Source organism: Neltuma alba, unplaced genomic scaffold (assembly GCF_004799145.2).
Source record: "Neltuma alba isolate B1F8T4 unplaced genomic scaffold, ASM479914v2 tig00012922_pilon, whole genome shotgun sequence".
NCBI lineage: Eukaryota > Viridiplantae > Streptophyta > Magnoliopsida > Fabales > Fabaceae > Neltuma > Neltuma alba.
The window spans coordinates 98,165-125,728 of record NW_021637289.1 but is presented as its reverse complement, the minus strand read 5'-3'; the positions used below and the strand labels follow the sequence as shown (position 1 = coordinate 125,728).

The following is a 27,564-nucleotide window of genomic DNA, read 5'->3' as shown; positions in this document are numbered from 1 at the left end:
AATGCAGAGTATATAATGAATAAAAAAATCATTACTATTATTTTTACCATAACATAGTGAAAACAAAAGTAAAATATTATTCACGAATTATTTATTTGTCCACATATACCCCTTTTTTTTATGGCCAACCAACGCGCCCTTGATTAATATGAAAACAAGAAATGTGAGGTCATCGCGGAATATCGTTTGTATGATCATGAGTTCAAACTGAAATTTTCAACTACTCTTCCATGTCATTATTTAGTCCGCCACTGCAATAATTAACTCTTCTGCTCCAACATAATGATCGCTTTCAAAGTATACTACTCATTTAGTCACAAACTAATAGATACCCCACATTTTAACAGCAGTGCAATGTTTTTTTTTTAAACACTTCTCATTTATTAAAGGGTAAATTGTCCAAAACAAAAATAGCAATGCTTTGTGAAAAGCTTAAGGTAACAATTATTTTGAGTCAAGATGTAATTTCTTTTTCACCCCTTGTTTTTAGACTCTGTCTGCTTTTCGATTGGAATTAAAGCACAAATGGGCAAAGGCTTTTGATATAAAAATGACTACTTTACATGGCCAAATTAATTCCATATATGATCATATTCCTTCGTAACGTTCTCCATATAAATATACAAGAATGTTTCTTTTCCCCAACAAAATAAGTACATGAATGCAAAAGATAAAAGTAACGTTTTGGTTCCCCCCAAAAAAAAGGGGGGGAAAAAAAGAAAGAAAACCGAATATATGTAACAGACAGCCCCTCAGCAGGAATCCCAGAAAATATCACAGCACATTCGAGGCTTAAAGCAACCTGATCAAGCCCAAATAGGATGTACCGGGTCCAAATCTCACGGGCCCAAATCTTAGGCGCCAAAGTTATGTACCATTTGCGAGCCGCGTACTGGCGCAGACGACGCCACCAGAAAATTGTAGAGAAGCAGACAGCAGTGAGAACCGAGAAAGCACGCGCCGGCCGTTGCTTTCTTTTGTGTGGCCCGTTCGTTAAGGAAAAGACGATAAAGATGAGCTTTCGTATCCTCACCAGAACCTGGCAGAACCAAACGAGAAGGCGAATCTCGGATTCTGCTTTGCTTTTGCGCCCTTTTTCTGAGCTCTCTTCTCGATCCGAACGGTTCGGAAAACGATTCCTCATTTTACTTTTCTTCAATTGGTAGTAGAGTGCCACACTCATTTTTGTTGGCTTTCATCGTGACTTTCAAGACCTTCTTTCGGTATTGCGTTCGACATCGATGGTGTCATTGTACTCGGGAACTCCCCCGTCGGCGGCTCTCCGGCTGCCTTAAGAAAGTTGTATGACGAAGCCGGTACGAATTGCTTGTTTTGACCTCGCACCTACTATTTTTGTGGATCTAGGCTGCTGTTTTAGCACCCTATATCGCCATCAAAGACTGACATCTGTGTATCTGTCTTTATGTGGCCAGGTAAAATGAAAGTCCCTTTCGTTTTCCTGACAAATGGTGAGATGTTACTTTCTCGTGCAATTTTCTGTCTTCTGATTAAATGAGTCCTAAAGAATCTAAACTATGCTCTGGCATCCTCGTCATGGCGGCTAGAGCGTTAGACAATTGTTGTGGATGTACCATAATCTCAATGTGCATCAACCTCTGTCCGTGCTTCTTTCTTCGTAAAAACTAGCGTAACTTCCATCAATTATTATTACATTCTCTGTGTTAATCTAGACTTCTCAAGGACAAGCCGATTGGAGAAACTCTTTTCGTGAAAATGCTGTCTGCCATGTTTGGTGATGCGTATTTTGTTTTGCAATTTTGGACAGTCAAGTGTCTTAGTAACATTAGTACGATGAGTTAATGTACCATAAACTCTGTGACTTTATTGCCTTTTCAGAATACCTCACTTTTTGGCTCTTGAATTATCCTTTGCACAGGCGGTGGTTATCCTGAATCTAGAAGAGCTTCTGACCTTAGTCGACTGTTAGGCTTAAATATATCACCTTCACAGGTATGTTGAAAATATAACAGTAACTGCGCTTTCTTCTTTCTCGTTTTCCTTGTATATTATTCTATTTTGCTGCATGCTTTTCTCTGTAAACATTCAAAGTACCAAAGGACTGCATTTACCTTCATTGTATGAATCCTCTCCATAAGCCTTTTATTTTATTTCATTTTGTTGCCCTTGAAGCACAGAAATTTTCTTCTTAATCGTTTAACTCTGATCATCGTGCAGGTCATTCAGGGCCACTCTCCATTTAAACAATTGGTCAACCGGTATGCATTTCAAAGTGGTGTAAGATCATGATATGTTGCATTTTAATAAGATCGTATTGCATTCCAAGATGCAATGTGGATCTTCTGCTTTGTGTTTGAACAATCATAAACAAGCTTGAGGCTTCCAGGAAATATTCTGAATTTTGCGTATCCACATTATCCCATGTTATGGGTTTTTTTTTTTTTTGGGGTGACATATCCCATGTTATGCTTTATGATAGAAATACAGAGAGCGATTGTGATCTTAAGATAACAGTACCTTTCATAGTGATTCACATCATTGTGCCTGGAGGTTATATTATAATTTATATCATGAGCGTGACGCTGCCCATAGAGTTCTCAGATTGAACTAGAATCCATTCGAACTGTTTTATCGCCATATGTGAGTTCTTATCCTGGTAGGAATCGTGTAACAATGAACAACGATATCTAACAACTTGGTGTGAAAATGGATCTTTTATGTCTGAAATCTGCCCAGCATGAAAGGAAGGACCTATTTTCCCAATGTTTAAATTTTGACTGGGTCAATTGTCTGAATTGCAAGTGCTGAGGTTCATGTATCAGATGGTTAAAGTTGAGCAGGTTACTCCTTAGTCAGCGTCTAAAGTCATGTGCCTATATGCTCCTGTAATTTCCTAATGTATAGAATCTTCTCAATCTTACTCTATTTATCTTATAGATTTTTCAGTTTGCAGATTTGAAAACGAACTCATTGTTGCTGTGGGAAAAGGGGAACCTGCTGCTGTGATGTCTGAATATGGTTTCAAGTAAATTTTTAAGATAATTGGTTTATTTGACATTTGATGAAACATCAAACAGTGTATTGTTAACTGCAACACCTCATGACTTAGTTTTTATTGTTTTCTACCTTCAGAAATGTTATTTCAATTGATGAATATGCACCATGCTTTGAACATATTGATCCGCTGGCACCATACAAGAAATGGACAACGCTGTTGGGTGCTGATGAGAATTCAAAATTAAAGGAAACTGCTCCAAGAAGCAATGTCTGGTCTGAGAGGGTTCGAGCAGCTTTTGTAGTCAGCGACCCTGTTGATTGGAGCAGAGACATTCAGGTTACTAAAATTCTATGGTTTACCATGTGAATTTTCCTATTTTGACATTGGAATATCTAGTAGGGCATATATTAGTTACAATTATTGATAGCTGATCATTTTGAATCATTGGCTGTAAGTTATAGTTCAACTGAACATCTTTTACTATAAGCATCGAACATTCGATATAAAGCTTAACCGTTAGGTAATGTTTTGTCGTGACAAATGGTTGAAAAAACACAAATCATGAACGACTTGGTACTTTCCTTGATGGAAAATTGCATCTCATCAGTCACCCGCATGGTGGTACAAGGCTTAAGCAAATCCATTTGGTGGATGCTTTCAACAGATCAAGATAACCAGTCTAAGCCTGTCCTTTAAGCATATTTATCATCCTTGATATGATTTTTGTGTTGATAAAGTTATTGCCACGTTCCTTGAAAGCAGTGAACTTTCTGTGCTTCAGCTATACGTGGACCATAACTGTCTTCACGCTATAGCTAGACATAAAGCAAGAGAACATGCAAGGAATAGGAAAAAGTAGGCAGCAGAAGAAAAGGAAATACTATTACTAACGCTTCACCAAAAGAGCCTATATTGGGAAGCATTCAACTAAGACTGAACCTTCAAACTGATGCCATCAATAATAGTTAGTTTGTTCCATTCTTTCTTGAATCGTAACTTGTGTTTCCAAGTACAAATAAAAAGTCAGTCTCTACATTCGTATTCTTTTATGGCTGTTCGATCTGTTATTTTTTCGCAGAACAGGTAGATCTGTGACTGACCACAATGTATTGTTCAGGTGCTCTGTGACATCTTAAGAACAGGAGGTCTTCCTGGAAGAAATGTTGGACCACAACCTCTTTTATACTTTGCAAATGATGACCTCGAGTACCAGGTTAGCTGATTTTTGCTTAATGTATTAACAGCAAGATAGAGATTCTATGGAACCCTTTTAAAAAACTGTAGTATGTTTACTGATGAGGCCGCGCCAAAGGTAGACTGCTTTTCCTTCTGAACGTCTTGGCATGGGAGCTTTCAGAATTGCATTGGAGTCCATCTTCAATAGGTACGACTGCCTGATATCTAACTCATCTTTGCCTATATTTTGGTTTCGCTGCTGTACTCGTTAATAACTTAATCCTCATCGTCAGGCCAACAAATCGGATTAGCATCATGGTGTAGCGTTTGTTCAAATTTAATTCAAGAAACTTAAATTTTGTGTTGGAATGCTCTCCGTGCAGGATTCACCCTCACGCTCTAGAGTATACTAGTTTTGGCAAACCGCATCCAGCTGTATTCAAGAATGCTGAACTTTTGTTGAAGCAACTCATGCTATCGCTTGATAATCTTCATGACGTAAATCATAAGAATGCTAGGTGTTTCGAAACTCTTTACATGATTGGAGACAATCCTGCAGTTGACATCAGAGGTGCAAGACAGGTTTGGATCTTGGACTGTGAATTCTATTTCACCGGTCTGATACATAATTTGTCTGCTGAGGAATAATGCTGCGATAATCGATATGATTCATTTCAGAGTGGGCATCCTTGGTTTTCTATTCTCACGAGAACTGGGGTTTTTAAGGGGAAGGAAAATCATCACAAGTTTCCAGCGGATCTGGTACTCTCCCTCCCTTTCTCTCCCCCTCGTTCACACACACACGCACACAAAAAAAGTACCGTCTTTATTTTAAAAGCTCATGCAATCTCCCCTGAAATTTAAAGTTGCAGTAAATAATCCTCCCCTTTAACTTTTAGATTGTATTCTCTTTGCTCCTGATGTTAATATGCTATAATGTTATGACCAAATTACCCTTGTTTAATATAAAAACTACTATCTCTGGTCCTTGATATAAAAATTAGTCGATTAATTTGAATAGATTATGAAAATTAGTTATTCGTAATAAATAAATATTGTGTTACTTAAAATACCGTTGCTAATCAAGTTGATTGGTTAAAACTACGATTTGAAAAAACCTTTAATATGTGTAGCTACTACAAGTACTATCTTGGAAAAAATAGATAAATATGAGAGATAAAGTGGATTGAGGTCCTATATGTAGGACCAAATTGATTGTCAAACTGGTTCTTATATTAAGAATCAGAGATAGTATTTGATAATATTTTCAAGAAATATTTTTATACACATTTTTATAGCTTGTAACCCACATCTTTACTGTTTTAACTTTCAGAAACATAGCTGAAAATTAGAAAGACTCATAAAAGGGGAAAAAGTCTCATCATTCGGGTTTTGAATCCGGCAAACGATAAACTAAGCATGGCTTCGCCTTCTCTCTCAATTTAAATATATTGTTGAAACCATGATTCAGTTGGTCACACCATTTATTGCCTCACCTCGTAACTGGACTCAGTTGATATGAAAACATTGCCAACCTGTGTACTAGTAACTACTTAGCGATTTAGCTCTTCAACTGTGACTGCCATTCTGAGGTAAAATACCCTCTGGGATTATTTTGTAACGAACTTCGCTTCTGCAGGTTGTTGATACTGTGGAAGAGGCAGTGGACTATATTTTGACCAAGGAATGCGTCTTATAGGTGGTCGTCGCTTTCCATGACCGAGGCTTATGAGCCTCAGGAATTGGAAGATGATAATAATTTTATGATTCTTCTGAAGCAGAAGTCGCTGCATGGAAATCTTAGAATCTTCGATTGGATTGAAATGGATCGATTTATTATCCCTTCGTTTTTTTATCAAGGTTCAGAGGGAAGGGTTGTTACCCTTTGTCACCCGCTTAACCCAAGTTTGTGTTGGCTAAGTTGCATTTCTTCTACTCTTAACTTTTGTTTTGACATGTAAAGTTTCTCTTTCAAACCCATTGCCAGTAAGAATAATAAATAAAAGACAGCACTGCCGCTGCGCATCGGATTTGGACCAACCATCTATTTATTGCCTGAGTTCTCACTTGACGGATAATCGGATTTTCTTTTTCATTTTTGAGCAAGAAGTAAAACTCGGAAAAAAAAAAAAAGGAAAAGGGAAGAGACAATGTATATACACGCTTCGAACTCTCACTTGATGGGTAAGCTTCTACAATTGAAATGTCACAACAAAGCAAATTTATTTGGGTATTGCTCGGCGTTCCTATTCTGGAAAACTCTAAAAGGATCTCGTTGCCTTCAGGCCCTGGTGGCAATTTTGCAGTGATGGGAATTCCAAATGAAGAACAGTTATGCAGATTTCTGGATATACCTGTAACATTCAAACATATTGAATAAATAGCAGTGACTCGTAATGGTTTCTGCACTTATCCTCGTAGTCAACATTTACTTTGGACTTGTATGAAGTAGATTATAATAATTGGGTGAACATTTTATCTTCCTGGGATGGCCAAGTTATTAAGATCTCAGATGAATTTCAGAGGCGTCATTTCCTCACCATGCATTTTGTATTTGCTGTTCCCCAACATTCCACAGGAGACACGAATCCATCATTGCGACTCTCTTTCTCTTAGCTGGGATGCCACATGTTGAGGTGGAAATTAATTAATGCCTTATATCCCATGTCGTTCAATCATATCTGTCAATAATTAACTCTCCTTAATTTTTTGTGGGAAAAAAATTGATAAGAGATATCCGTTGAGGATGGGAAGTAGTACTCTTCAACTAAATGAGATCATCGGAATCCATAATTAATCTATCAGTTGGTGTTGTGATATGTGAAGAAAATGGCATGCCCCACTTGACCCCAGTCGAAAACATGATTCCATTATTGTTCAACTTGTTAGTGTTAGGGCTCGGCTGGGCTGGACACTGATACTGATACTATTATTGCTGGATGAGAATGAGACGAAGCCTCATTTCCAGCTTTTGTCGTTAGCCAGATCATACGGAGAGAAACAGAAAATGAAATTATTGGGCTGGCCTGAAACATGACGATTAAGACTAGCTGCGGTTGTCAGCTAACTCGATCCGCCTGTCTCTTCGAAACGACATTTGGCATTAAAGAAAGGTGTCATGAATTTGACAAAATTATCACACTCAGCTGATTGATGCATTCATGACGATCTCTTATTTGTGTGTGTGTGTGTGTGTGTGTTTCAAATGCAGAATGCCGTAAAGTGAACTCCGTAAAATTACTCTTCATTTCGAGTGTTTCCTTCCGTACAGCTCTCTTCCTCCCTCGATAGGTCCGACTTCTTTTTCTTTTTCTGTGGCCCTCATGAAAATTCATATGCCAAATTATTGTGAATCTGTGACGATGATAAATTCATTTTATCAATAAGAAGCTATTCAAAATATTTCTTTGTTTTAGATTTCACGTCGACTAATATAGCGAGTTATTAACAATTTTGAAACAAAATGATATTAAATTTAAGCCCAGTTTTAAATTAAAATGACCAAATATAAAATGCCTCCGGTTAAAATAGGTTTTATAATGCCCGCGAGCTAATTACATGTACTTTTTTTTATCCCGCCAGTGATATATATTAAATAATATTTATTTCAATCAATATGATTGTAAAATTATTTTTTTTTGGAGGATGATGTCTAGCTCTTGAATCTAATAAATTTTTTTAAAAAAATGAGTTGCATATATCAATTTGCCTAATTATAAATAAGATATTTAATTTATAAATATGATTCTCAATGATTTCTATTTACTATTAATTGGATGGACATTTGAAACTCATTAATGCCAACATTCAGTCGATATTTTAGTCCAGATCAGAATAAAATAAAAATGATGGGAATGTGGGGTCTGTGTGCTGATGCATGGCCCACCAAGAATTATGGAGATATGAAAATGCGGAAGAAATAAGAACATGTGGTAGAGGAAAGACACGTACATTGTTATATCTCTTCGGCTAAATCATAGAGCGCGCGCGTCAACATCTGCGTGCAAGACCATTTTTGTTGTAACTATGGTAGGGAGAATCGTTATAAAATACTCCTCCGGTCCTTATTATAAGACCCAATTTGACTTTTTATTTGGTCCTAATTATAAGACCCAATCCATTTTCTCTCTTATATTTATGCATTTTTTTCCAAAATAATCCTTCTAATAATGATAGTTTTAGCCAATATACTTAATTAGCAAGGATATTTTAGGAATAACAATACTTATTTATTATAAATAACCAACTTAACTTACTTCCTTAATCTCCTCAAATAAGTCAATTGGGTCTTATAATTAGGACCGGAGGAGTATTTAGGAAAGAATACATTTACCAAAAAATCTTATAATAATTAAACAGTTTTTTTGGTAATGATAAGCTTTAAAGCAAAAAATGACAGTAGATTTCAACTTGGTAGTTTGAGTCATTTTTTCCTTTTAATACCTCACGCAAATTCTCCCATTACAGTATTATAGTGTGCTCCTTAATTCTTTTTAATACTCCTCCGGTCCTAATTATAAGACCCAATTGACTTATTTGAGGAAATTAAGGAAGTAAGTTAAGTTGGTTATTTATAATAAATAAGTGTTGTCATTCCTAAAATATCCTTGCTAATTAAGTATATTGGCTAAAACTATCATTATTAGAAGGATTATCTTGGAAAAAAATGCATAAATATAAGAGATAAAATGGATTGGGGTCTTATAATTAGGACCAAATAAAAAGTCAAATGGGGTCTTATAATAAGGACCGGAGGAGTAGCAAATTTCGAACCATACATTTGTAATTTGTCTTGATCGTCCTCTTAATTGCATCGCTTACTTCCTTCCCCTGCTTTTTTAATTCCATGACTGTGTTATTATACCCCTATTTACATGAATGGAATGTATTTATTTATTGTCAATGTCGATAATTTTCAATTTTCAAAGCAAGTGCATATCAGTTCTTTCTTTCTTTCTATAAAGAAACGAAAATTAAAATTCAGATTAGTCATCTCATGAAACTGCAGGACGTAACAAAACAAAACGGGATTATAATTCATCAACCAGGCATTGTTAATAGATTCGATTTTGCCTATTTATTTTTTCTCCAATTTGTATATATTCCATGAGATTCTTCCGAGACAAAAGGATAATGTCACATTCCTTACATTTCAAGTGGGGTATGGGTAACATACATGCACAAGTAACACAGTAAATTGAAGTTTAGTTGCAACTTGCAAGTTGTTTTTATCTGCGTTTAAGTGCAATGTTACATTATTCTTGTCGACATGTATAAATCATTTTATCTAAAATATAAGTCTAGCTTAATAATGTTTAGTGTAATTAATATTTTTTTCTCTATTTTACCATTTTGCACTGTTAAAATTTTATTAATAATTTATATATTACTGAATTTTGATGACAATATGTTTGAAAACTTACACAAATTTTGTTATCTATACTTTTGTCCTTAGTATAAAATCCAATTAAATAATTTGATGTTGATCATAAATATAAGATCTATCCTTGTATTTATCATTTTTTTAAACCACTTTTATTAATATTCTCTCAATAACAATTAATTAGGTATAACAATGATTTAGGGTGAGTAATGCTTTCTACTATGGAAAAATTTATTAATGCCACGTATACAGAATCATACTGTTTTTAATAAATAATTTTAAACATTTTTTAAAAAAATAATTTCAAGTAAGTACCAGTTTAAAGTGATTGGATTTTTCTGGAACATAAATGAAGTAAACCATATATCAATCTCATTATTCTAAACGAGCGCATATGCTGATGCCATTTAAAATGACTGGAATGATCCTGTAGCCAAGACAAAAGCATGCAACTTTTCTTCAGTTTAAAAGAAGAGTGAATAGTTTTTAAATTAAGGATGGATGGAGGAGTAATAATTTTCTTTTCAGTTAAATTAGACTTATATTATGAAGAAGAGGAATATGTTGAGATAGAGATCGGGGGTTTAAATGCTTTTAATACAAGCTAACACACACATTCAATATATCATATCATGTGACATTGTTAATAAAATAACATATCATGCCAGTCATAAAATAGTTACGATCAATACAAACGTACTAACCCGTCACATACTTCACTAATGCTTTATTCAAAAAACAACTATTACTCTGCTGAAATCCAAAGAAAAATACAATACCCGTGCACCGAATGTTAACGATGGATAGGAACATACCTTACACTTCATATTATTTCGTCCCTAATAATTTAAAACAACTAAGCATACAATATTTCAATTGAAAATAAAGATGAAATTAAGTAAATAATAATTGCATAACTGCTGTGGAGCTGGGTGGACAAAAAATATGGACAGTTAGTATGTTGGATATATGTCTCTCCCTGCAATCTAGCTAATAGCAGAGAGAGCACCTAATTAGCCTGTCTTGCTAGTCGTTTCGGTAGTTATTGTTAATCGATAATAATGAACACAAAAATCATTAAAGTAGATAATAAACAAATAAATAATCATCATTTCTATAAAAGTGAAAGAAAATCTCTTTAACATCAACCAGATATCCACTATACCTCAAATAGATCTTCATTCTATCCACATCGAGCTCACACATCAATGTTTGTATTTGGTAGCTGAGTTCATATTTAAACCATATACTCCTTCTTTTCCCTTTGCTGCAAAACACTTCCAAATCTTAACCATCTCGATCACCAAAACTAATGAGAGGTGGTTAAGTCTTACTTTTATTTGAAGATAAAATAATGTTTCAAATTTATTCATATTTAAATCTATGAATTACATATTCGGATAAGAAATGACAAGAAATCGCATCAAACTCCAAATATTGACAATCCTGAATTAAAAGAATGACGTTAATACATCACTTTGTAGTTTATAATATAATAAAGACCATCGAGTCATTTCAAAAAAGTTGTTTATAATATGAACCGGAGGGGGTATTCTTGCCAAATCATGCTCGGAGGACAAACTTAGTATCATTATTATTTTTTACTTTGGTGTCTGCAATGCACAAACCTCGGCATCATACAATTAACTAACTTTATTCATAACTAAACACACCAAGAAGTGAACCTTAATTAATTTATATTCATAATTTATTCCATCACGCCTCGTAGTCAAGTTTTCACGTAATTCAAACGAGGTACTTTTTGCGATGCTTATGGTTAGCCCATTATCCACACACACACACACACACACACACCCCATCCTCATCATTATCCGTATAATCTTTACATTATGTTTTAATTGCATTGTGGCCGACAAATTAAAGAAATCATGATTTTTAAGTATCATTCTCTGGGCAACTTTTTTCATCTCTATATTATTTGCCATAAACTCAAACTAAATAATTAACAATTGAATGCGTATCATAATGAACTACTAAAAATCCTTTCTTCATTCTAAATTTGATTTTTTTGTTTTGTCGCAACATGCACTCTGCTACGTGGCCCTCTCGACCGCATGTAATATAATCTAATGCGCTTTCCTTTTATATTGAGTTTTTCATTGTTGTTTTAACTTCCAAGTCATTCTGCTTATCGCTGTCACCCCCGCCCTCTTTTTTGTTTTTGTCTGGCACTTCCTTTGCTTTGCTTTGATTGCTAATTTGCTCTTTGAAAATATCGAACTTTCCTTTTCCTTCTCAAGAAGCAGCGGCGTCGTTTTGTGATCCAGCTGTTCATAATGGATGATGGCTCGTGATTAGACGCCCGTCATATGTGTGATACTGCGAGCACATATATGGAATAGAGATATACCATGGTGTTATTGTTTTTTTTTTATGGCACTTTTTTTTTTGGGTTCAGTTCTAAACTTGTAATTTAGTTTATCTACGTGGGACATATGTACATATAATTTATTCCACCAACAAGCTTTCTTTGTATTAAACCGAAAAAATGGTTTCATTTGCTCAGGCGTACCGTTCACCTTAATATGTAGATCGATCGGGGTAGGGAGATTAAAGAAGCATGCATTATGAACATTGTTTGAGTCCCAAGTAAATAATGATCATTTAGTTAAAAGTCAAAATGGGATGCCAAGACACAAACGCTGCCATGATATCCATCAAAACCAGAGGGTTATCACGTACTGATTTTAGCACAAATATTTTATTAAAAACGGAAGACGAGTGATATGAATACGAGCGTTGTTGTTGGCCAGAAAATAAAAGAGTGCTTATTCCGTGCTGTCAAGCCCACGTGAATCGTCCGAACTCTCATTTATTGGTGGCCGCAGAAAAGAAAAAATCAAATACTTACTTGGCATTTTACCTCCCTTATCTCTGCCCCATTTTCCCTCTTATTCATTGGCTTCTGATTTACGTGGCTCTGTCCCTCGTGGGCATCACTATTAGTCAACCAACTTCTTAACCCACGCCGAGCTCACTGGGCCCCACCACTAAGTCATCTGTAGGGCCCGATTCTTCAAATTGACCGCTACCTTTCATTTTATTCCTAGTTGTTCACTTTTACCCTACTGATATTATTTATATTAAATTTTATTTAAAATTCAACAATTTTTAATTTTAATTTTATTTAATATATATTATATATCATGTAAATAAGATTAATATAATAATAAATAAAAAATAAAATTGTACACATATATAAATTTTTTTTAGTACTCTATAAATAGAATAAAAAAAATATCTCCTTACCATTTTATAAATAGAACCAGATAAGTAAAAAATAAATAGTATCCGAGAATATTTTCTGAAGGGTTTTAGTACCCTCCTGCCACCTTCTCTTATTGCCACTACTGTTTTGTTTTACTTTATCACTTTTTCTTTTAAACTTTGGAAGAATCGACGGTGAATAAGAGTGCTCATGTGAATGTGAAGTGGATGTGCGCACTAGCTTGCCCGCATCGCCCCTTTGCAATCATTGAACACCACGTTAGTTGGAGCAGTGCTCGATAAAAAAGAGCACCAGTTTTTAATTAATTGGTATACGCACCAAATTTAAATATTACTCTTTCTCCTGTTTTAAGTATAAAATCAACTTTATATTATAAAATAAGTTTATATTTAACACTGTGTTTGTATGAAGCTAATATATAACAATAATATAGTAATTTCTCATCATTTAATGGGAAAAAAATTACCGCACTAGTATTGATGAGCAATTGAAGCGGAATACAGAAATTACCAAGGAGCAAGGTAACAAGGAGGAACCAACGATGTGAGATCATGATATCGTTAGAAATGACAGAGAATTCTGTAATTGTCGTTTTCTTGGCGCGCGTCACCTGATCTGATTCATTCGTGACTTGTATATAACAATTTTGTTAGAGCTGTTATGGCGCTCCATATTATTAGATGCACCACCACGCCCTTCCACAACTTGAGAAGCAGCCTAAGGGCCCTTCCCAGGCTCTGAATCTCTCTCTCTCTCTCTCTCTCTGCTTCTCCTTCTCTCTCTCCGTCTCTCCCTTTTTGCAGTGTTTATCGTTTTCTGAGACTCTGATTCTGCCTCTTCCCTCTCGGATTCACTCTGAAACATATGGGTTGTTTTCTCTGCACTCGCGATCCAACCAACAAACCCTCCCCTCACGGCAATTCCAAAAGCCTCGTCCGCTGCGATAAGACGTCCAACCACCACCGCCCTGTTTCAGGTGAATTTTCCACATCATTTCTGTTCTCCTTTTTCCGAGTTCATGCTCACCCTCAGAAACATATCATTATATGCTTTTGGTTTGGCGATGTTGCACCCAACGTATTGTTTTAAGATTTATTTCCTCTCTTTTGAACGTTTTATTTTTATTAATGCCCCATTTTGGTGATGATCCCTGTCCGTTCTATCTCCAAGATTTTCATTCAGATTCAAACGATCCATCGTTGGATTCAACATTTTCAAGGCTATTCGAATCTTCAAATAATGATAAAAAAATTCCTTGAGGGAATTAGTATGGATCTTTTTTCCGTAAAAATTCTGGATTTGGTTATGTCCTGAGCTGATCAAAGTTCACTCGTGTTTTCCTTTGTTTCGTTCTGGAAGACCGTTTTTTCCACGCGTCTTTTTGGGAGAAAAAAAAAATATAAATAAAACAGATGATTGTAAATTTGGCTTTGTTTTTATTCGATACATGTATCTTCCATTCTAAGAGTCTCTAGAATTCATATCACCTCTCAGAAACCGTATAGGGAGAGATTTTGAGTAGTTTTCGGAGTCTTTCGAAGGCTTCAAGCCTTCAACCGGCAATACATCATCGCTGAGTCGATGGTCTATTTTCCGTAATATTAAGAAATCAATGTCAGTGTCACGTCGTTTTCTCTGATCTAATCTGTCCTTCACGTGGATCGTGTACGTATTACAGATAAGGTTCGAGCGGACTCGAACGTGAATGTGAAGAAGGAAGTTATTATTTCTTCCAAGCCTGATGGTTTTTCTCCTGACATAAAGGCCTTAAATTTAGAAGACAAAATTCCAAAGGACGGAAAAGTTGATAATCTGAATCGTGCAAAATCGTTCTCGTTTGATGAGCTCGCAGAGGCGACAGGTCGTTTCAGATCAGATTGCTTGGTGGGGGAAGGAGGTTTTGGGAAAGTTTACAAGGGATGCTTGAAGAAAACGAAGCAGGTTCGTTCATATACTTGATTAGGCAAAAGCAGATCAACACACACATGTTCTTACATATAAAATTCTCTTTCATGCGTAAACCTTTTTTTTTTTTCAAAATATATAATTAATATGGGGGTGGTGTAGGTGGCGGCCATAAAGCAACTGGACCCGGATGGACATCAAGGGAAGAGGGAATTTGTAGTGGAAGTATTGACACTGAGTATGGCAGACCACCCTAATCTGGTCAAACTCTTAGGGTTCTGTGCCACGGGACAACAAAGGTTGTTGGTCTACGAGTACATGCCTCTGGGATCCCTGGAGAATCATCTCTATGGTGCAGCTACAGACATATATACTCTCTTTTTTTTTTTCTTTTCAAATACCCCACAATTAATTTGTTAAAAATTGAAGTTGACGAAGATTTTCTTCTTGTTTATGAATTCTTGCAGATCTTCCTGCAGGTAGAAAAGCACTAGATTGGAACACGAGAATGAAAATAGTAGCAGGGACAGCAAGGGGTTTGGAATATTTGCATGATAAAATGAAGCCTCCAGTGATATACAGGGACCTGAAATGTTCCAACATATTGCTAGGAGAGGGATATCATCCCAAGTTGTCTGATTTTGGGTTGGCAAAAGTAGGCCCTAGTGGAGAAGACACTCATGTTTTAACTAGGGTTATGGGCACATATGGCTATTGTGCTCCAGAATATGCCATGACTGGTCAATTAACTTTTAAGTCCGACATTTACAGCTTCGGTGTTGTTCTTTTGGAGCTTATCACCGGGCAAAAAGCTTTTGACAACTCAAGACCTGCCAAGCAACAGAACCTAGTCTCTTGGGTACGTCATCATATCTTCTTTTCCTCACCTAGCTTTCTTGGCACAATCCTGTGTTCTTTTTGTTAATTCTCATTTTGTTGTCGTATTGTCCTTGCTAAGCGTATGTTGGACCAGGAGGGGGGGGGGGGGAGGTAGCTGCAAGCGGATGGAGTTGTTTGTGAATGCGTCATCCAGCTGTCATATATAGTTATAGCTAGCAAGCAAACTGAAACTTTTTTTTAAAATAAATATTCGTTCACTATATATATATATATATATATATATATATGCGTTTGCGTGCGTATGTCATAAATGAAAATGACTGGTGGAAAATTATTGAAATTGAAATAAGTAGAACAGAAATAGAAAGAAGCTAAAGTTTTGAAGGCAAACTATTTGCAGGCAAGGCCAATGTTCAAAGACAGGAAAAGATTCTCAGAAATGGTGGATCCATCGCTTGATGGTCAATATCCAGTGAGAGGATTGTACCAAGCTCTGGCAATTGCAGCCATGTGTGTGCAAGAGAAGCCTCATATGAGACCTGTTATTGCTGATGTTGTCACCGCTCTCAACTTCCTCGCTTCCCAGAGATACGATCCACGCCATCAAATTTCACACAAGCCCAGATCCAAGAAGAGCCTTCCTCCGCTCACAAATCCTCATGATCATGCTCTTCTTGATGCTAATTTCTCTGAGTCTGACAGATCTGGGAACGAAGAAATTAATTTTGACTCAGACAGATCTGCTGGCACCCAACAAAACAACTCTGAGACAGATAGATCTGAGAATGAAGGAAATAATTATGAGTCTGACATATCTGGGAACGAAGAAAATTATTAAGTGTTTTCCCCTCCTCGGATTATTGTGTCTATATGTAGTTATGTGCCTCGTTATCTATTTTGGTCCCTAGAAGATAACAGGTGCTGTGTTGGATCTTAGCCTTTGAAAAATCTCTCTTTGTTTGAACTTGTTTTCTTCCTCCATTTTGATCTGTTCCTTCGCTTAAGGAGTTGGACTCGAGAGTAACAGGTACGGATTGTTTCTGTGTTTGACCACACATCAAGTCTTACGTATTAATTCCTGTGCTAATATACGATTTAATTTATACTATCTCTGATCTTAATATAAAATCTAATTGATTAATTTAAAAAAATTAGTTAAGTTAGTTATTTGTAATAAACAAATACTATTTTTTCTAAAATATCCTTACTAATTATGTGTATTAACTAGAATTATCATTTGATGAAACTTTTAACATATGCAAACTATAAGAATTATTTTGAAAAAAATAGATAAATATGAAAGACAAAATAGATTGAAATTCTATATTTAAAATCAAAATAAAAATCAAACAAACTCTTATATTAAGGATCGGACGTAGTAGTTTAATTTAAGTTACAAATTGAATTTTATATTTAACACTAGAGGTAGCATAATGAAATATTAATAACAGGTGCCTAAGGAGCAATGACTCACGCATGCGGGCTGGGGCCTCTAATGCCCAGGAGCAAGCACTTCGGTGTATTAATAACATGAATATAATTTAGATAATTTTAAAAAATCGAGCGCAATTATTGTCCATATCGATTGTTTACATCGGATCTTCTATGAACATTTTTCACGCTTCTTTACTTGTTCTTTTGATAATTTATTTAATTGTTAACTACAATCATCAGTATTTTCAAAATTTTCTTTCTTTTTTCCTCATAAACTTGGCAATTTTTCCTTTTGAAATAATTTTAAGATCATAATTCTCTACAACGATAGGTGTATTGAGATATATATATATATATATATATATATAAAGATCTAAGAAATAAACTGATAAAAGATGTTGTATTCTTTTATCAATTAATTGATAACTTTCTTCCCATAAAAATACGGTAGAGCTGCAAAAACCAATGACGAATTAATCAATATATAGTTTGTTTAGAAAATTAATTAGTGGCTTATGAATAATAAAGTGGTACGATTTGATGAACAATGATTTTTCTGGGTTAATGTTTTGTTTGTATTAATTTCTTTAAAACATTCATTTTACAAGGCAACCATAATTTGCAACGTCGTAAATCTCACGTAGGTCTCATGTTTGCGGGGTCCCAGGAGCCAATATTTAGGAGGCATGTACTTGCATAACATGTAAGTCAGTGGTTTAAGATACATCCATCTAACATAAGCATTCTAATTCCTCAAAAGTTTGAGATATAGAGACAGTGAAATTTTGCTTATATCCTGTAGTTAAATACCCGATAAACCTGATTGAACAATTATGTCCATCAGCTAGAATTAATGGAAGACGCTGGATTGCACTAAACATATGAACTAGTAAACGCAGATAGAAATGCTTTTATAGCAAATATATGACATCTTTTTGTGCTCGGTTGATCAAGAACAGTAATGGTCGTCCCACCATTTTCAGACAACTGCTGCTTATAGGCTTTGTTAGGTTTAGGCATATACAATAAGGTTAGGTTCCAATCTTTTGCCCTTTCGTAGAACGCAGAGAACATCTATCTTTGCGTTTACCTCGACAGGTCATCACTTTTTGTAATATAATTTAGAAACAACGTAGTCCATTTAATCACTTTTTCCTTTCGTCGGCGCTACAACTCACTAATCTCGCCATCTCGACAATTGCCCACCCAAAGGTACATGGTTGAGCCTGTACGCGACGGCATAACCCTGCAACAATCCCTCCTCGGTGACTGCAAACCAATTAATTCAAACATGTTCAGGTAATTAAGTTTTTGCATCTGACGTTGAGACGTACGTACGTTATGTGTATATAGAATGCATGAGTTAATTATAAGTTGGTGTTTATGACAATATCCTACCTTTTGCCATCGAAGAGGATCTGGTCTTTTGAGAACGACGATGGTATCGACTTTCTGGGGTGAGTCCATTTTCCAGCGACAGAAAGAAGGCTTAGAGTTATGACGAAAGTAAGTGCCAATGATCTGCCTCCTTGCGGAGTCATATCGGGCCTTGCTCATGTAGAAGACGAAGGGCTTTTGACAAGGGTGTCTGAAGACGGGCCTTGTGTTGAAGGTATAAGCAGTGTAATCAGCTCTTCTGTACCAATTAAGAAAGGTTCTTGAGGGCATTTCTAGTTCTCTCGGGGATAAGATGCCCCTCCATACTTGAACCACGTAACCCCACGACACTGAGATGGACCAGTACTTGTTCTTATCGTAGCAGATTGATTGCTGCATCACGCTGGCTGAGTCGTGCTTCACCGATTCCATCAGGCGCTGTATGGCTCTCGCCCGACTCATTCGTGGGAATATCGGCTCCACCACGTCCAGGTGGTGCAGTGTCACTAGTGGCGCCACTGGATGTGACCCCAGTAGCCCTAATAGGTCTCCATATACATCATACTGCATCACAAACACCGCGTCAATAATTTGTCATATTTCTTGTCTATGTAAGGATGAATTAATCCCACAAATCAGAGTCTTTTAACTTCTTAATTGGGGTTTCAAAGCAACAGTCAATTAGATATATAGACCTGGTGGAACCCAGCTTCCTTGGTGAGTGGGACCCCGAGCTCAGCCATGCAGGCTTGAATTCTATCATCACTGCCATACAAATTAGGGTATCTCTGAATGCAACGGTCCTGCATCATGGACAGCTCTTTGGCCAATGGATAGCTGATAGCAAAGCCACCCCCTCCATATGCCATCGCATACGAGAAATGTATGTTCTGAACATGACTCTCCGACGAGCTTCCTACATAGTAATACTGCCTGTGGTCGTACTTGGACAATATTCTCACTACGTTGTCCACCACAAAAATCGTGTCGTCGTCTCCCATCACGAACCACCTCACATCCTTCATCCCCAGCTTCAGTGTCTCCGATACCACCCTCGATATCCTCAGCGCCGATCTGTCTCCCTGACGAGGTTTTATTTCATGTGTATATCAATATCGGTCAATGTATACATGGGCGCGCACATTGGATAATTGTGAGAGTACTACGCTCGTGATGTGCTCGATCGAAAGATTAAATAAATGAATGATCACCTGACGGTTCCTGTATTTGAATCTGGACGTTTCTGCAGAGATTCGAATCTGCGGCAACGCTTCGTTCCTTCGTACTCTGACGCGCTTATCCAGCCATACGACTCCTCTGGTTTGGCCTGGCCTCCACCACGTCTTGATGTATTCTTTTCTGTTATTCCACAGATTGGAGGAAGCTGCTATGCCGAAAACGATGTGTTTAAGCTCGGTGGGAGGAATACGAGGTGTTTCGGGGGGTAACTGCGCTACGATTTGCTCTGTTTCTAAGTCTTCTGGTTCTTCATCCTCTGTTTTTTCTTCATTTTGGATTGTGGTGTTTGAGATGTGAAGATGGTTCTGGGAGGTAGCGAGGTCTAAGTTGTTCGGACAATCAGGCGTGTCGTAGGGGGAGACGAAGAGGTCGGAAGAGTGAAGAAAATAGAGCATGATGATGATAACTACGAGCCATGTGATGACACTTTTAGAGGCAGAGCCACCATGGTTATGCTGCATGATGTGTTGCTGTGCGGAATACGTTGATTCTTCAGTTCTTTATTCTGGTTTCTTGAGGTTGTAGCTTAGTAATTTCTGCCCCTAACACTAGACACATGTGTTTGCTCTGAGAGGAGCTTGTAATGAGAATTGTTCGGATCAGGGAGAGAGTTTGAATTTCTGGCTTTGTATTTGATCAATTCTTCAAGTGAGGTTTGTTGTAGACGGAAGCGAAGTTAAATGCTATTAAAATGGGAACCAGTTTAACTACTCGTTAGTTTGACAAGCACCCAGTTTTATCAAGTCGCTCGTATCTTTATTTGAAATGTTCAGATTTTATTATTATTATTTTTGTTTAAAATAATTATTTTCATGGGTATATAATATAAAATTTTTTTCACTATTATTTTTTCAAGAAATAATTTTTATTTAAAAATATTTAATTAAAATTTTAAATCTGGACCAGACAGATGAGGTCTACATGATTAAAGTTTAGATTTAAAGTGCTCCTTATATTGATGAGCATCCAAACTGGTTCCATTGAAACGAAAGAACCAGTTTTAATGTTCATCGCAATAATTAGCGCTGATCTGGAAGGGAGGATGAAAATTACAAATTTCCCTGGTGCGATTAGACAGAGTTGAGTTAGGGCCTGTTTGGGTATCCCCAAACCGTGGTTTCAGAAGCACTTTTCCGCAAAACGAGATAATCTCCTCCACATATTTACTTCGTAATCCGTAAAAACACTTCTGAAACCATGGTTTGGTTTCTATCCAAACACACCCTTAATCAGGACATTGATGGGGCCACGAATCCGTTAACAGGTTTTATTGGGACTGTGGTGGATCTCGTCTTTAGCTGGGTCATGATCCGCGGCTGGAAATCTCTCTCTCACTATATACCTTATCAAGAAATGGCAAAAAAAAAAAAAAAAAAAAAAATCCTATCAGGAAAATTATTCTTCTGCTATTTTGTTTAGATAAAAAAGAAATTGTAGATTTTAAACTAGCTCGAAGATCACTTCAAGAAGCTTTCGCCGAAAGCTTTGATTATGAAAAAAGAAGCGACAAAAGAAGAGTATGGAAAAAAGTAATAATAACTCATACAGATCATGCAAAGAATACTACTTTTAAAATGAAATACTACATCCGATCCTTAATATAAATCTTATTTAATTTTTATTTTGATTTTAAATATAAAACTCTAATCCACTTTATTTCTTATATTTATATGTTTTTTTTCAAAGTAACTCTCCTAACAATGATAGTTCTGGTCAATACACTTGATTAGTAAACAACACCTATTTAAGACAAATAACTAACTCAACTTACTTTCTTAATCTCCTCAAATTAGTCAACTGACTCTTATAATTAGTATCGGAGGTAGTAATAAAGTAAACAAAAAGTCATACATTCCAATTAAAAAAAAGACGGATATGTTCTGCTGGTAAAAGAAAAAAAAAACTGATATGTTCCGGCGGGGGTTTATGGGATTTGAAGCGTCAAGTGATGTAAATGTTGAAATCCCCTTTCCCATAAACCCCCTTGATGTACTTCAAGTTGATATTTCTTCTTATTCTATTTATAAATTATTTTTAACGTGTTTTTATATAAATTAATAAAAATTTTAAATTTTATCAATTTTCATTTAAAATTTAGCAAATTTTTAATTTTATTCATATTTAATATACAATATACTAATACTTCCTGATCTAAATATAAGAACTAGTTAACTAATTTAGGTAGATTAAGAAAAAAAAGTTAAGTTAGTTATTTGTGATAAATAGGTATTATTTTTCTTAAATATCCTTTCTAATTAAATTTATTCGCTAGGACTATTATTATTATAAGGATTATCTTATGAAAAATAAATAAATATGAGAAACAAAATAACTTTAAATCTTATATTTAAGATCAAAATAAAAATTAAACGAGATCTTATATTAAAAATAAAAAATAAAAAATAAAAATAAAATAAACATAATACTCCCCCCGTTCCTTATTATAAGAGACATTTGATGCTTATGGCATGTTTCTATATATAAGAGACACTTAAAAGTTGTCTCTACTTTTTTGTGTTGATTTCCTATTTTACCCATATTTATTGTCTCCAACTCACACTCTCTCTCCCTCCCACTTCTCTTTCTTTTAATAATTTAATTATTCTCTCTCATGCTCTCTCTCCTTATTAATGAGGGCATTTTTAGAAAAAAGATTATATTTTTTACACATTGATTATTTTTAACTGATTTTAACTGTTTTTTTTATCAACGTAATTCGGTTATTCGTCTCTTATAATAAGTAACGGAGAGAGTAATAAATAAAAAGTGAAATTACGTCTTCTTAGGAAATTTTCTCACTGAAGGAGAGGAGTTAATAACACGGATCCACCTGTTCTGCTTTCCCATCATAATACTGGTCCCTGACTACTGTTAAGTTCCAGAGTTCCATTTCCATAACAAAAATCAACCAAACCATTGATTAAGTTTCGATTCTCTAAATTCCATAACGTCCTTACCAATGGGAAGTCAGGACATCAAGCAATATGAATTGACCCGAAAGTTTTAGTTGTAATTACTATAATTAACATCACCAAGATCTTTTGAACAAAGCTTGTGCCCCTTCAACTTGCCTTTGCCCTCGGGGGTCGCGACCATAAACAGTGACCTCAAAAGGCGCAGATTGGTATCAATTTATATCATGACCCGCGCCCCGGGAGAAAGCCCAAAGGTAACGAGAAATTGAAAATGATAAATAGAGACTGAAATTATAATTAAGAAAATCATTAAAAAAATTTAGATAAATGATTATTTGTTATATGATATTAGATGAACCTGTAAAAGTGAGATTGAGAAATATCATAAGGATAATATTTTCTAATCCTACATATATGTAATTTGTACAATAACATCTAACTATCTCTTATATTAAGTATTTTTTTAATTACAATCTCAATCTATACTCCTTATTTGGAATTAGAGTTTGTGTACTTGCATGGTTACATTTAACTTAATTTATTCAACTTAACATGCTTTTTTGTTAGTTAAAAACTCTGAAAAATGACAGAAAAAGAATATGAAAATTACTTCAACTTCAAATTATGATTGTTTTCTCATAAGCAAGCTTTCATTACTTTTAATTTAGAAATAATACTTTTTTAATTCTAAATATAAGACTTTTTTATAGTATAATTATAAAACTCATTTTATAATATAAATTATACTTTTATACTATAAAATGAGTCTTATATTTAGAATCAAAAACTACAAAATAAATATTATATTTAGAATCAAAGAGTAAAATATTTTTACAAAAATTACTGATTCCATTTTCTGTCATTTTTCCTATATGTTTATTAAATTAAATTGCTCTGGCCATATTTAGTACGGACATGCAATAATTTGACGGGCCATTTCTTTTGTTAAAAGCGCTGTGCTCTTTGTCATTATTATATCCTGTTACCAGTTCTTGGTCAAATTATATTTACACTGCCACTGAATTTTTTGTAGGTTTGTTAAATTGATTATTTATAATAATTAAGTATTATCTTATTTAGAATATTTTTATTAATTATATATATATATATGAAACCTTTAACATGTACAACTACCACAAAAATCATTTTAAAAAATAAATAAATAATATAAAAAATAAAATAAATTAAGTTTTTATATTTAAACTAGCTTTTATAATTAAGTTAAAAAATAGTACTCCTCCGGTCCTAATTATAAGACCCAATTGACTTATTTGAGGAAATTAAGGAAGTAAGTTAAGTTGGTTATTTATAATAAATAAGTGTTGTCATTCCTAAAATATCCTTACTAATTAAGTATTTGGCTAAAACTATCATTATTAGAAGGATTATCTTGGAAAAAAATGCATAAATATAAGAGAGAAAATGGATTGGGTCTTATAATTAGGACCAAATAAAAAGTCAAATTGGGTCTTATAATAAGGACCGGAGGAGTAGCATTTTTCTCTCTTTTTTTTTGCCAACAATTCATGTGTTTTAATTCACTGTCGAGTGTAGATCCATTCCCTATCCTCTATCCTCACTTCCCCTCCTGCGGGACTCCTCAATTTTAATAGTCGAGATTTAATACTTTATAAAGACATTATTATTATTATTTTTGGCTAAAAGATGCGTAAAAAATAGTAGTATATAAATAAATTTAATTTGAAAGTACAATTATTATAATAATAAATTTATAAACTGAACTATTAAAATTTAATCCGCCAGTGGTAAAGGAGATAGATGAGGGGAACGGAAGAAAAACTGCTCCCCCTCCCGCACTCGCTCACGCTAGATTCTTGGATTCTCTTGTCCCCGTCTCTCTGCTTCCTCTCCTAATCTGATTCCCCTGTGTTTTCTTGGAAAATCTTAATTCCACTTGAATTTTTCGTCCATTCTCTCTCTCTCTCTCTCTCTCTTGGTGCTCAAGAAATCTCCGTGCGAAGTTCTTGCATTTGTACTTCACAGCTCTGTGAAGGCACGCAGGGCTTCAATGGCGGGCGAAAATGCACTTAAATCCAGAGAAGTCTCAGCCATGATAAAGCAGGGTTTCATACCAGATCCAACTCTCTCTTTTTCGCCCTCCCGGGCTATCTCTATGGCGTATTCCCCTTCGTCCTCACCCTCCAAGACCTTCTCTTCACCTCCACCCCCTTTCTCTGCATCGCCTCAATCCCAAACCCTGACTCAGATTCAGACTCGTTCTGGTCAGAGCCAAACCCTCTACGAAATGATGTCAGAAGAGCAAAATCGTGAATCGAAGCTGCCCGACGATAAGCGTCGAAAGCTGCAAGATCGGGTGTCGAAGCTTCTGGATGAAGCGCCGTTTCGAGACCCTAATTGGGGAGGACCTGGTGATGTGAGGCTTACGGTTGTTGCGAGAGACGGGTTTAAAGCTTCCATGGACGTTCACAAGAGCGTGCTTACAGAGAAGAGCAGATTCTTCGCCGAGAAGCTTCGGTGTGATCGTGGAGTCTCGCACTCGGTGGAAATCAGCGACTGTGATGATGTGGAGGTGTATGTTGAAACTGTGGTATTAATGTACTTTGAGGATTTGAAGAGGAGGTTGATGGGTGAAGGGGTTTCTAAGGTTTTGAGTTTGCTCAAGGTAAATGCTTCATCTGCTTCCTTTGGTCTATCCATCTTTATTTGCATAGCACAAATGCTTCGAAAAATTGGTTCCCTTTTGGAATCATTAAATTGACTTTAAAGCATGTGCCATTGTCATTTTCAGTTGAATAATGGACAAATGATTAGTTAGTCTTGATTAATAGCTTAGGTTAATGGATAACAGCTTAATTACTCAAGGATATGACAACTGATATACCTAGGAACATTCCGTTGGATTTCTGATCATTGATATTCCGCGAATTGATGGCGCTTCTCATCATGATGAACTGCTCTCACTGCAGAATAAATTTTCCAAGCATGCTAATCTAGGAAATTAAAATGCCATTTACCATCCCAAAAGAAGCGCACCCACGCGCGCACACACATTCATGGTCACATCACAACTTAATACTTTCCGAGAGAGTCACACTTGATGTAAAGCACCCGATCTTCTCTTCCCTTAAATTTCTACCCTATTCAGTGGGTCAGTCTGCCTTGTGATTGCCATCCTCATCTTTTGAATTTCATCAACATTTTGCGAATAGGCAACCCTGAGAGTGACTTGTTCGTTTAGTGAACGTTATTTTTCACCTCTTCTTTCTATTGTTTTTTTTTTTGGTTAAATTTTTATTGTTTATTTTTTGATGTCTAGGCTTGTGACCTACTTATTTTCTAATATTGGCTTAGCTTTTGTTGTAGGTATCAGCAGCTATCATGTTTGACCTCGGTGTTATGTCATGCCTGGAGTATTTAGAAGCTGTTCCTTGGTCCGAAGATGAAGAGGCAGAAGTCATATCTCAGATAGATCATCTTCAGCTTCATGACCCTGGAACCGAAGTTCTCCTCAGAGTATTATCTGACCCATCTACTTCTGTAAGAACCGATGACATATTTGTGAGCCTGCTGAGTGGTGTTCTGCAGGCAAAAGATGACAAAGCTCGTAGGGAAATGAAAACCCTCATATCTCGTTTGCTTAAAGAAGCATCGGACGATAGCAGCAGACTAGATGTATCTAAAGACACGCTTTATCATCTTTGCCATAGATGCCTTAGTTCTCTTGTTCTGTGCTTATCTGAAGCTACTAGCATGGACGAGAATCAAAATCGGGGAGCTTTGATGAGTGAAATTACTCGTGAAGCAGACAATATTCAGTGGATTGTTGAGATTTTAATTGGTAAAAAAATGGGTGATGATTTTGTCAAATTATGGGCAGATCAGAAAGAGCTCGCTATGCTTCATTCAAAAATTCCAACCATATACCGCCATGAGATCAGTAGGATCACAGCCCAACTGTGTATTGCCATTGGAAGGGGACAAGTGCTGGTGCCAAAAGAAACGAGATTTTCCTTGTTGTCGACATGGCTAGATGCTCTTTATGAAGACTTTGGATGGATAAGGAGATCTTCCAGAGCTGTTGACAGGAATCTGGTTGAGGACGGATTAAGCCAAACTATACTCACATTGCCTTTACTTCAGCAGCAGGCTGTGTTACTTAATTGGTTTGATCGCTTTCTTAACAAAGGAGATGACTGTCCTAATATTCAGAAGGCATTTGAGATTTGGTGGAGAAGGGCTTTCATCAGACAGTATTCAGCTGAGCAGGATGATTCCCAGTTGCAAATAACTGTTTGTGATTACCCTCCCTGAAAGGTATGTTAAAGCTCTTAACTGAATATAAAAACAAATTGAATGATTTTTGTACATAACTGGTGACTCTTATACACACTCCTGCTGACTGCTGTCTTCGGCTATGATCGATTTGCTTTGGTATTTTTTTTGCCCTGTGACGGAGGCATATATTTAAGGGTAGACGAATTGGGAAATATAGAGGAAACGGAAGGGGCAAAAAACGGAGGGGGCTTGCCATTGACCTCTCTTGTTTAGTTGTTATGAACATCGCCATGGACGACCCTCTTCCCTGTTTAACTTATTGACCTCTAAGCTCTATCGTTAATTCGTTATTTGTTATTTTCTGCCAAACTTTTGTAGGGGCAAGTTGAGAAGTACTTTTGAAGGCCCTTGTACAAATTTTCAGATGCGATTGGTTTTGGTTAAAGGCTGATACTCCCCCAGCATCATTAAACTCACGAGTTTTAAATCAATGATTTATAATTTTCCGATAGGCCCAAATTTTACTTCAACATACTTTCATATGTCTCATGTTTAATTTTCTTTGGCTTTTCAAGTAACCTATTATATTTACATTGCTTGTAGAGTCCTTGAAGAGTAGAAATGTAGAATGCTTTTTTTTTTTTTTTTTTCATTTCAATGAGAAAAATGAGTGGTTATTTTTTAAAAAACATTTTAAAATGTTTATACTACATTATCAGCTCTCTTCAAATAAAAATTCTTAAAAGTGTGCTGGTCACAATATTATGAAATTTTATATATTAAACTATGTTGTATGAAATTTAAAATGAAT

The 27,564-nt window shown here is 35.7% G+C and overlaps 4 protein-coding genes across 6 annotated transcripts; 3 read left to right on the top strand and 1 right to left on the bottom strand.

Annotated features, from left to right (window-relative positions):
- Positions 1-916: 916 nt before the first annotated feature.
- On the top strand, positions 917-6,196 carry LOC114732667 (uncharacterized protein YKR070W). Of its 2 annotated transcripts, XM_028919999.1 has the most exons (12): positions 917-1,123; positions 1,213-1,316; positions 1,434-1,469; positions 1,898-1,971; positions 2,197-2,237; positions 2,933-3,004; positions 3,112-3,313; positions 4,095-4,190; positions 4,294-4,361; positions 4,537-4,735; positions 4,832-4,915; positions 5,793-6,196. In XM_028919999.1, the coding sequence occupies exons 1-12, from the start codon at positions 1,014-1,016 to the stop codon at positions 5,850-5,852; spliced, it is 1,146 nt and encodes a 381-aa protein (XP_028775832.1). In that variant the 5' UTR covers positions 917-1,013; the 3' UTR covers positions 5,853-6,196. The 2 variants fall into 2 exon arrangements, with proteins under 2 accessions (XP_028775832.1, XP_028775833.1); XM_028920000.1 differs by lacking the exons at positions 917-1,123; positions 1,213-1,316; positions 1,434-1,469 and adding an exon at positions 1,486-1,807.
- Positions 6,197-13,480: 7,284 nt separating this feature from the next.
- On the top strand, positions 13,481-16,634 carry LOC114732666 (probable serine/threonine-protein kinase PBL5). The gene is made up of 5 exons (XM_028919998.1): positions 13,481-13,762; positions 14,465-14,727; positions 14,854-15,043; positions 15,159-15,550; positions 15,932-16,634. Exons 1-5 carry the CDS (start codon positions 13,651-13,653, stop codon positions 16,367-16,369), a joined length of 1,395 nt encoding a protein of 464 aa, XP_028775831.1. The 5' UTR covers positions 13,481-13,650; the 3' UTR covers positions 16,370-16,634.
- Positions 16,635-18,132: 1,498 nt separating this feature from the next.
- LOC114732682 (uncharacterized) lies at positions 18,133-20,042 on the bottom strand. The gene is made up of 4 exons (XM_028920018.1): positions 19,554-20,042; positions 19,038-19,424; positions 18,364-18,906; positions 18,133-18,234 (listed from the first exon to the last, which is right to left on the bottom strand). The coding sequence occupies exons 1-4, from the start codon at positions 20,040-20,042 to the stop codon at positions 18,133-18,135; spliced, it is 1,521 nt and encodes a 506-aa protein (XP_028775851.1).
- A 4,265-nt stretch (positions 20,043-24,307) lies between these two features.
- Positions 24,308-27,283, top strand: LOC114732654 (BTB/POZ domain-containing protein At5g60050-like). 2 transcript variants are annotated; one of them, XM_028919978.1, is made up of 3 exons: positions 24,308-25,140; positions 25,842-26,792; positions 27,132-27,283. In XM_028919978.1, exons 1-2 carry the CDS (start codon positions 24,526-24,528, stop codon positions 26,787-26,789), a joined length of 1,563 nt encoding a protein of 520 aa, XP_028775811.1. In that variant the 5' UTR covers positions 24,308-24,525; the 3' UTR covers positions 26,790-26,792; positions 27,132-27,283. The 2 variants fall into 2 exon arrangements, with proteins under 2 accessions (XP_028775811.1, XP_028775810.1); XM_028919977.1 differs by lacking the exon at positions 27,132-27,283 and having other exon boundaries at positions 25,842-27,103.
- The last annotated feature ends 281 nt before the right edge of the window (positions 27,284-27,564 follow it).